Source organism: Trichechus manatus, unplaced genomic scaffold, assembly GCF_000243295.1.
Source record: "Trichechus manatus latirostris isolate Lorelei unplaced genomic scaffold, TriManLat1.0 scaffold00027, whole genome shotgun sequence".
NCBI lineage: Eukaryota > Metazoa > Chordata > Mammalia > Sirenia > Trichechidae > Trichechus > Trichechus manatus.
In genome coordinates, this window is record NW_004443963.1 from 14380567 (window position 1) to 14390323 (window position 9757).

The 9757-nt window shown below is 41.4% G+C and overlaps 1 protein-coding gene, 1 long non-coding RNA gene and 1 other non-coding gene across 5 annotated transcripts in view; 1 reads left to right on the forward strand and 2 right to left on the reverse strand.

Moving 5' to 3' along the window:
* LOC111820120 (uncharacterized) overlaps positions 1 to 2564 on the forward strand; it is a 23077-nt gene extending 20513 nt beyond the window's left edge. Inside the window, exon 3 of the long non-coding RNA XR_002823653.1 lies at positions 2532 to 2564. This is a non-coding gene — a long non-coding RNA (uncharacterized LOC111820120). The remainder of the gene's footprint in view (positions 1 to 2531) is intronic.
* Positions 1 to 9757, reverse strand: part of LOC101342074 (apolipoprotein L3-like) — a 44982-nt gene that overhangs the window by 4155 nt on the left and 31070 nt on the right. For all 3 annotated transcript variants that reach the window (XM_023729036.1, XM_023729035.1, XM_004374024.2), the window contains one exon: positions 273 to 424. In XM_023729036.1, coding sequence (XP_023584804.1) covers positions 273 to 424 — 152 coding nt within the window. The remainder of the gene's footprint in view (positions 1 to 272; positions 425 to 9757) is intronic.
* TRNAG-UCC (transfer RNA glycine (anticodon UCC)) lies at positions 1775 to 1845 on the reverse strand. Its single transcript has one exon. It is a non-coding gene; the product is annotated as a tRNA-Gly (tRNA).

Below are 9757 nucleotides of genomic sequence, written 5' to 3' on the forward strand. Positions count from 1 at the left end.
CTGTCACAGTATGGGGAGAGCAATTAGGGTCACATAACAATGTATGTAAAAATTTTTGTATAGGAAAAAATAAAAGAAAGAAAGAAAGAATAAGGCCTAGTGGACTCTCAGCCTGAATCTTACTTCCCTGGGTGCTCACTGGCAACCGGATCCTCACCAGCCTATCGCCCAACCTCACAGGACCTAGTCACCTGTTCTTAGATGGACTCTGTGAGAAGAGATGCCCCTACGACTTTTACACAGGATCTTATACCCGAAGCCCAAACACCTACCATAATACAGCTGAGCTTCCTCCGTCCGCAGCTCGCTGCCATGGACTCCTCTCCTGTCGCTGGACCTCCAGGCCACCACAGGTTGAGAGACCTCCACAAGCCAAAGAGGGGTGCATCTTCTCTCTTCCCAGGTCCTTCCCGAGGGCTTGGTCCTTAAGGAGAGGGAACCAGGGTCAGAGAAATTCCAGCCCCACGTTGGTCATCAAAATTTGTTGCTCAATTAGGGTCCATGCCCTGGAGCAGTCAAGCCAATGAAACGCACTCCAAGTCACAAAGAGAAAGTTTATTAGGAAGTGACACCAATGGGAAGTCCGACAGCAATGTTGGCTGTCTTCATGCAGTCCTGAAAGGCAATTTCTACATCAGAGCTCATATGTCATTTTTGCAAATGTTAAATAGTGTCTTCAGGCATGTAGCCCACAGATGGTCGGATGAGAATACATCACAAGACAGTTAAAAGAAACTCTTTATTAGACTAAAGATATGCATGCAGGACATCTGACTCTAATCTTTATGTTTGTACATCAGGAGTTACAGATGGACGAACTGTACAAAACAAAGTCATTAATAAAAACATACGAAAAGGAGAAGACAGGCAAAAAAAAAAAAACCTTATAGGTCACTTAGAGTATCATTATGGAGTTAGTTACATCAAGCTCTCAATCGCCCATTTTGAAAAGGAGAGAACATGTCACGGATGTTTTGTTTTTGTTCTCGTATTTGCTCTTATTTTGGTTTTATTTTGTTATTGTTGCTTTTCTCACAACCAAAAGATCTTAATTAACAAAGAAAATGGCAGGTAAGAGTTGGCTGCAGGCAACAGACCCTCAAGAGGATTTGTACAGTAAGAATTGATTTTCCGGTGGAGGTGCAGGGCAACGCAGTGGTGAAACCCCTCAGCTTTCTGGATAGTGGGGGCTGTCAAGCAGTGAAAAGGAAATGAGGAACTCTGAGACAGAAGTAGGATGGGTTTTTCTAAGGCTACTGACAAACACCTGACTGAAATCTTCAAAATTCCCCTCAAGGCATGAAAAAAAATCTGGCTGTTTATATTTTCAGCTGAAAGACTCTCCTATAAAAACCAGATTTAGAGATTGATTCTGCAGAGTTCTGATTCACATGATGAACTCAGCCTTCACTAGATCTCTTAAGCAAAAATTAGGGCACTGATGGGGAAGGAGTATTCATTTCTTATTGTAGCTATGACAAATAGGAAATTTACCACAAATTTAGTTGTTGTTAGCTGCCATGAAGTTGTCCCTGACTCATGACAATCCCATACACAGTGGAACAAAACGCCGCCCAGTCCTGCACCATTCCCATGGTTGGTAAGCGATGCGACCGCTGTGATCCACAGGGTTTTCATTGGCTGATTCTCTGAAGGAGAGTGTCAACCCTTTCTTCCTAGTCTGTCTTAGTCTGGAAGCTCCACTGAAACCTGTTCAGCATCACAGCAACACACAAGCCCCTACTGATAGATGAGGTGGTGGCTACACATGAGATGCACTGGCTGGGAATCGAACCCAGGTCTCCCACATGGAAGGGGAGAATTCTACCACTGAACCACCAAGGCCTTATACCACAAACTTAGTGACTTAAAACAACACAAATTTATCCTTTTACACTTCTAGAGGCCAAAAGTCCTAAAACGAAGGTATTTGCAGGACTGTGTTCCTTCTGAAGATTCTAGGGGAGAATGCCTTTCCTTGCCCTTTCCAGCTTTTAGAGGCCACCCACAATCCTTGGCTTATGGTACCTTCCTCCATCATCAAAATCCGTAGCATAACATCTTCCAACCTCTGTGCTTCCATCATCACCTTACTTTTTCTTTACGCTGACCCTCCTGCTTCCTTCTTTCAAGGACCCTGTGATTACATTGGATACGTCTGGATAATCCCAAATAATCTCTCCATCTCAAGAATCTTAATTTAGTCCCTTTTGTCATGTAAATTAACATACTTACAGGTTCTGGGGATTAAGACCTGGACATTTTGGGGAAGCCATTATTCAGCATACAAATTGTGCCACCAGGGCTCCTTTTGTTTCTTGTAAACATATAGATATACATATATATATACATACATACATATATATATGCAAAATATCAAGAAAGAAGCCTAAAGGAGCCAAAGTAAAATTGACATCACACTGAGGGCCCTTCACTCTATGACATAATTTCAGGATTGTGATGGTTAAGATTGTATGTCAACTTGGCTAGGCCATGATGCTCAGTCTTTTGGCATTCATTATTCTTTACAGACTGCAAGCAAGAGCCCTGCTCTCTGACCTGCCGATCTTGGGTTCTCCAGCCCCTGCGGCTACATGAATCAGGAGAAGCCTCTATCCTGACCCACGGATTTGGGATGTTCCAGCCTCTACAACCACGTAAGCCATTTCCTTGATATAAATCTTTCTATATATATATATTTATACACTTCAATGGTTTTGCTTCTCTAGAGAACCCAGCCTCAGACAAGGATGCAGTTGATGGGGATAATTTGGATTTGTCTTTAACTGAGGGAGGGGTGAGTGCATTTGCCATTGTAAACAGGGTAGTTGAATCCAAGACAGGTTAAGAAGACTCACCTTTGTTTGTATAAGAAGAAGGGTGCATGGCAGCCAAGGTGTAGACTACATGTAGTAAGTACAAACTCAGGTGGCCACTTGACCCGAGACTTTCCTTTCAGGGTTTATGTTCCTATGATCCATTCCTCTTCCTGGTCCTTGGCCTGACTGATTGGTCCAAGAATATAGTCAACTGACCCAATCTATTGTCTTTCCAGGGAATTTGAAATTTTAATCAGAGACACTGAGATTCAAGGTGTATTCAAGGTGTTTGGACATAGGCCATCTGACAGCAGGGTGCATGAGGGGCAGACTATATGTTCCTGATGTTGTACCTGCCCTGGTTCCTGTCCTTCCCAAGTTGTGTAGATTTAGTACTTCCTTGCATTCTCTGAATTGTCGTTGTTCCTTTCCATTGTATTCTCTTTTTTACCTATGTTAGCCAGACTCAGTCTCTGTTGCTTGCCGTCAAAAGAATCTCAACTGATGGAAGTATTACAGTAGAATAATATCAAATACATATTTAGCATCAGGGACTGAACTGTAAATTTTCAGAGGGAAAAGGATTCATGAGTTAGTAAATGATTCAATTACTATTTGCTGAAACTCTCAATTCCCAGGTGAAATTTATGAAAGAATGTGACTTATCAAAGGACTGATGAAGAATTGACAAAGAAGTGAAGCACATATTGTTCAGGTGATCAGGCAAGTGGGTGGCCTCTGTTGACATCTCCTGGAAGAAATTGAAGAAATGTTTGAAGGCTTCAGGGAAACATCTGTTGATCGAGAGTTAGAGGGATTAAGGAAAATCCTCTGCAGGATTCTATAGACAGAAGGGCATAAACTGTTGCAGATGTGGCACATTTTTGTTATATGTGTATTTATCACAATCAAAACAGGACATATAAGGCACTGAATGCACTTTGTGAGTGACTTAGATTTTCCAGGATGATTTTACATGGCCTGTGTCTCTTACTTCCTGCCCTGGACTCCAGTCGTGGGAATCAACACAGCACTCACATGCTCCACAACATGGAAATACAGAGTATTAATGCCCATTGGGCATGGGAGCAATGGTTAAATGCTTCCTCTTTCTTCCTTGGAGAGGACGATTCTGAGGACATCTGCAGAAGGTACCTACACACTTCAAGCATCAATCGCCCACAAAAATCCACTGCTGTCCAGTCGATTCCAACTCATAGCAACCCAATAGGACACACTAGAACTGCACCATAGGGTTTCCAAGGCTGTAAATCTTTCTGGAAGCCAGTCGACTGCCACATCTTTCTCCCACAGAGTGGCTAGCGGGTTTGAATTACTGACCTTTTGGTTAGCAGCTGAGTGCTTTAACCACTGTGCCACCAGGCCTCCTCAATCACCCACATGGGTAACTGAATCAAGAACATGTCCTTGTATTAACATTCCCTCCTTCTCTGCTTCACTTCCTCAGCCTCTCACTGGCGCTTGCAGGGATCACTTCCCAAATAAACCACCTGCATGTGGGTCTTGCCTCCGGCTCTACCTTCTGAGAAACACAGACTACAACTGGCTACTTTAGGCTCATGGAGGCTTATGGGTTTCTGTGCAAAGGGTAATGGGAAACCATTGAAGAGGTGGAGGCAGGTGCTTGATGAGATCTATATTCTTTTTTTTTAAAATATGTTGTGTTTTTACTTTCAATCAGTTCAAGATTTTTTCTAATTTCCCTTGGTATTTCTTCTTTGACCCATGGGTCATTTAGAAGCATGTTGTTTAATTTTGAAATAATTGCAGAATCACCAAATTTCTTTCTATTATTGATTTCTAATTTAATGCCACTGTGGTCAGAGAACAAACTTTGTATGATTTCAGTCCTTTTGAATTTATTGACATTTGTTTTATGGTCTAGCATATTTGTGTCTTTTTTTTATTGTACTTTAGATGAAGGTTTACAGAACCAACTAGCTTCTCATTAAACAGTTAGTACAGTAACAGTTGGTTAACAACCCCATGACATGTTGATACTCTACCTTCTCGACCTTGGGTTCCCTATTGCCAGCTTTCCTGTCCCCTCCTGTCTTCTAGTCCTCGCACCTGGCTGATGTGCCCCTTTAGTCTTGTTTTGTTCTATGGGCCTGTCTAATCTTTGGCTAAAAGGTGAACCTAAGGAGTGACTTCATTACTGAGCTAAAAGGGTGTCCGGGGGCCATACCCTTGGGGTTTCTCCAGTCTCTATCAGGCCAGTAAGTCTGGTATTTTTTTGAGTTAGAATTTTTTCTACATTTTTCTCCGGTTCTGTCCAGAACCCTCTGTTATGATCCCTGTCAGAGCAGTCAGTGGAGGTAGCTGGCCACCATCTAGTTGAACTGGACTCAGTCTGGTGGAGGCCATGGTAGTTATGGTCTTTTAGTTCTTTGGACTAATCTTTCCCTTGTGTCTTTAGTTTTCTTCATTTTTCCCTTGCTCCTAAAGGGGTGAGACCAGTGGAATATCTTAGATGGCTGCCCACAGGGTTTTAGGACCCCAGATGCTACTCACCAAAGTCGAATGTAGAACATTTACTTTATAAACTATGTTATGCCAGTTAAGCTACTTGTTCCCTGAGACCATGGTCCCCACAGCCCTCAGCCCAGTAATTCGGTCCCTAAGGGAGTTTGAATTTGTCCATGGAGCTTCCATGACCTTACGCCGAACAAGTTGTGCAGGTTTCCCTAGTATTCTGTACTGTCTTACCCTTCACAAAAGTTACCGCTTATCTATCGTCTTTTTAGTGTTTTTCTACCCCTACCCCTCCCCTGCTTCGTAACCATCAAAGATTTTTTCTTTTTGTGTGTAAACATGTTCATGAGTTTTTATAGTAGTGGTCTCATACAATATTTGTCCTTTTGTGATTGACTTATTTCACTCAGCATAATGCCCTCCAGATTCATCCATGTTGTGAGATGTTTCACAGATTCATCATTGTTCTTAATCATTGCATAGTACTCCACTGTGTGTATGTACCATAGTTTGTTTATCCATTCATCTGTTGATGGGCATCTAGGTTGTTTCCATCTTTTTGCTATTGTGAGCAATGTTGCAACAAACATGAGTGTGCATTCGTGTAACAGCTCTTGTTTCCCTACAGTATATTCCTAGGAGTAGGATTGCTGGATCATATGGTATTTCTATTTCTAGCTTTCTGAGCAAGCGTCATATGGTTTTCCAAAACGGTTGTACCATTTTACATTCCCACCAGCAGTGCATAAAAGTTCCAATCTCCCTGCAGCCTCTCCAACATTTGTTATTTTCTGTTTTTTATTATTTGTGCCAGTAATGTCGGGGTGAGATGCTATCTCATTGTGGTTTTGATTTGCATTTCTCTACTGGCTAGTGATTGCGAGCATTTCCTCATGTGTCCGTTAGCTGCTTGAATGTCTTCTTTGGTGAACTGTCTCTTCATTTCCTTTGCCCATTTTTTAATTAGATTATTTGTCTATTTTTTTTTTTTTTTGTAGAAGGGTTGGATTTTCCCGTAGATTTTAGAGATTAGAACTTTGTCAGATTTGTCATAACCCAAAATTTTTTACCAGTCTGTAGGTTCTCTTTTTACTCTTTTTTATGAAGGCTTTTGATGAGCATAAGTGTATAATTTTTAGAAGATTCCAGTTATCTAGCTTATCTTCTGGAGTTTGGATGTTGGTAGTTATCGTTTGGATCCTGTTAATGCCATGTGTTAGGGTCTCTAGCGTTGACCCTGTTGTTTCTTTTATGATCTTTGTAGTTTTTGGTTTTATATTTAGGTCTTTGATCCATTTTGAATTAGTGTTTGTGTATAGTGTGAGGTATGGGTCCTGTTTCATTTTTTTGCAGATGGACATCCAGTTTTACCAGCACCATTTGTTAAAAAGACTGTCTTTTCCCCTTTGGATGGACTTTGGGCCCTTGTCGAAGATCAGTTGACTGTAGGTGGATGAATTTACATATGAGTTCTCAATTCTGTTCCGTTGGTCAAAGTATCTGTCTTTGTACCAGTACCAGGCTGTTTTGACTACCATAGCTGTATAGTAGGTTCTGAGATCAGGTAGTGCAAGTCGTTCTACTTTATTCTTCTTCTTCAATAGTCTTTACTTATCCAGGGCCTCTTCCATTTTCACATAAAGTTAATGATTGATTTTTCCATCTCTTTAAAGAATGTTGTTGGCATTTGGATTGTGATTGCATTGTATTTGTAGATTGCTTTGGGTAGAATTGTCATTTTCACAATGTTGAGTCTACCTATGCATGAGCGTGGTATGTTTTTCCATTTATGTAGATCTTTTTGGTTTCTTGCAGTAGTGTTTTGTAGTCTTCCTTGTATAGGTCTTTTACATCCCTGGTTAGATTTATTCTTAAGTATTTTATTTTTTTAGGTGCTATTATAAATGGTATTGTTTTCCTGATTTCCTTTTCATTGTTCTTTTTATTTGTATAGGAATCCAACTGATTTTTGTATGTTTATCTTGTATCCTGCTACTTTGCTGAATCTTTCTATTAGTTCCAGTGGTTTTCTCATGGAGTCTTTTGAGTTTTCTATACATAGTATCATATCTTCTGCAAATAGGGACAGTTTTACTTCTTCATTACCAATTTGGATGTCCTTTATTTCTTTTTCTTGCCTTATTGCTCTAGCTAGGATTTCCAGCACAATGTTAAATAAGAGTGATGATAAAAGACATCTTTGTCTTGTTCCTATTCTCAAGGGGAATGTTTTCAGCCTCTCTCCATTAAGAATGATGTTGGTTTTTGAGGCCAACTCTTCAGAAAAGATTAGACTGGACTATGGGACGTAAAATGATACTCATGAAGAGTGTGCTTCTTAGCTCAAGTAGATACATGAGACTAAATGGGCAGCTCCCATCCGGAGGTGAGATGAGAATGCAGAGAGGGTCAGGAGCTCATTGAATGGATACGGGAAATCAGGGGTGGAAAGGAGGAATGTGCTGTCACAGTATAAGGAGAGCAATTAGGGTCACATAACAATGTATGTGTGAATTTTTATATGAAGCACTAACTTAAATTATAAACTTTCACTTCAAGTACAATAAACTAAAAATTTTAAAAAAAGAACGATGTTGGCTGTTGGTTATGTATAGATGCCCTTTATTATGTTGAGGAATTTTCCTTCTATATCTATTTTATTGAGAGTTTTTATTAGGAATGGGTGTTGGACTTTGTCAAATGTCTTTTCTGCATTGATTGAGATGATCATGTGAGTCTTTCCTTTTCTTTCATTTATGTGGATTTCGTTGTTTGATTTTCTAATCTTGAAACATCCTTGCATACCTGGTGTGAATCCTGCTTGGTCACGGTGTATTATTTTTTCATATGATGCTGAATTCTACTGGCTAGAATTTTGTTGAGAATTTTTGCATCTATATTTATGAGAGATATTTGTCTGTAATTTTCTTTGTTTGTGGCGTCTTTGCCTGGTTTTGCTATCAGGGTTATGCTGGCTTCCTAGAATGAATGTAGAAGTATCCCTTCCTTTTCTGTGCTCTGAAATAGTTTGAGTAGTACTGGTGTAAGCTCTTCTCTGAATGTTTGGTAGAATTCTCCAGTGAAGCCATCTGGGCCAGGGCTTTTTTTGGGGGGGATTTTTTTTTAATACCTTTTCAATCTTTTCTCTTGTTATGGGCCTGTTCAGATTTTCAACATCAATCTGTAATAGTCTGTGTAGGTATTTCTAGAAATCTGTAAATTTCCTCTAGATTTTTAAATTTGTTGGAGTATAGTTTTTCATAATACTCTGTTATGATCCTTTTTATTTCAGTTGGATCTGTTGTAATGTCCCCCATTTCATTTCTTATTTGGGTTATGTCATGGATTGAATTATGTCCCCCAAAGAATGTGTGTATCAGTTTGGCTGGGCCATGATTCCCACTATTGTGTGATTTTCCTATATGTTGTAAATCCTGCCTCTGTGATGTTAATGAGGGAGGATGGGTGGCAGATGTGTTAGTAAGGCAGAACTCAATCTACAAGATTGGATTGTGTCCTGAGGCAATCTCTTGAGATATAAAAGAGGTGAGCAGAGAGACAGGGGGACCTCATACCACCAAGAAAGCAGTGCCAGGAGCAGAGCATGTCCTTTGGACCGGGGGTCCCTGTGTGAAGCTCCTAGTCCAGGGGAACATTGATAAGAAGGTCAACAGAGAGAGAAAGCCCTTCCCTGGAGCTTATGCCCTGAATTTGGAATTTTAGCCTACTTTACTGTGAAGAAATAAATTTCTCTTTGTTAAAGCCATCCACTTGTGGTGTTTCTGTTATAGCAGCACTAGATGACTAGGACAGAATTTGGTACCGAGAGAGTAGGGTGCTGCTCTAACAGATGCTTAAAATGTGGAAGTGGTTTTGAAACTGTGAATGGATAGAGCAGTGGCAGCAGCAAAGGACCAGCAGCAGCAGAGAACTTGCAACAGCAGAGAAGCAGCACTGGCAGAGAACCTGCAGTGGCAGAGGAGTGGCAGTGGCAGAGAACCAACAGCAGCAGAACCAAGAGACCAGTGCAAGACAGCACTGGAGCTGACCCATGGAGCGAGAGAGCTGAGTGCCTGTGCACAGGAGGCTTCCTGGCAGAGTGGGGTGCCTCCGGGTACTCATCAGTGGAGCTAGGCTTGCCAACCCACACAGCCAGAGAGCTGAGTGCCTGCCTGTGCACAGGAGGCTTTCTGGTGGAGTGGGGTGCCTCTGGACACTTATTGGTGGAGCTACCAAGCTTTGGAACACTTGCCCCAGCAGGGAAGATGTGGGTATGAGGCCCGAGGGCCTAGAGGCCACAGGAAACAGAAGCAGAAGCTGAAGAAACAAGGGACACAAGAAGCCGAGCTGCCTCAGTCCCGAAAGTTATGGCCATGACTTCAGGGGTGTCAAAGGGTGGAGCCATGGCCTCCGGTGCCTCTAAGGGTAGAGTCGCCACTCAT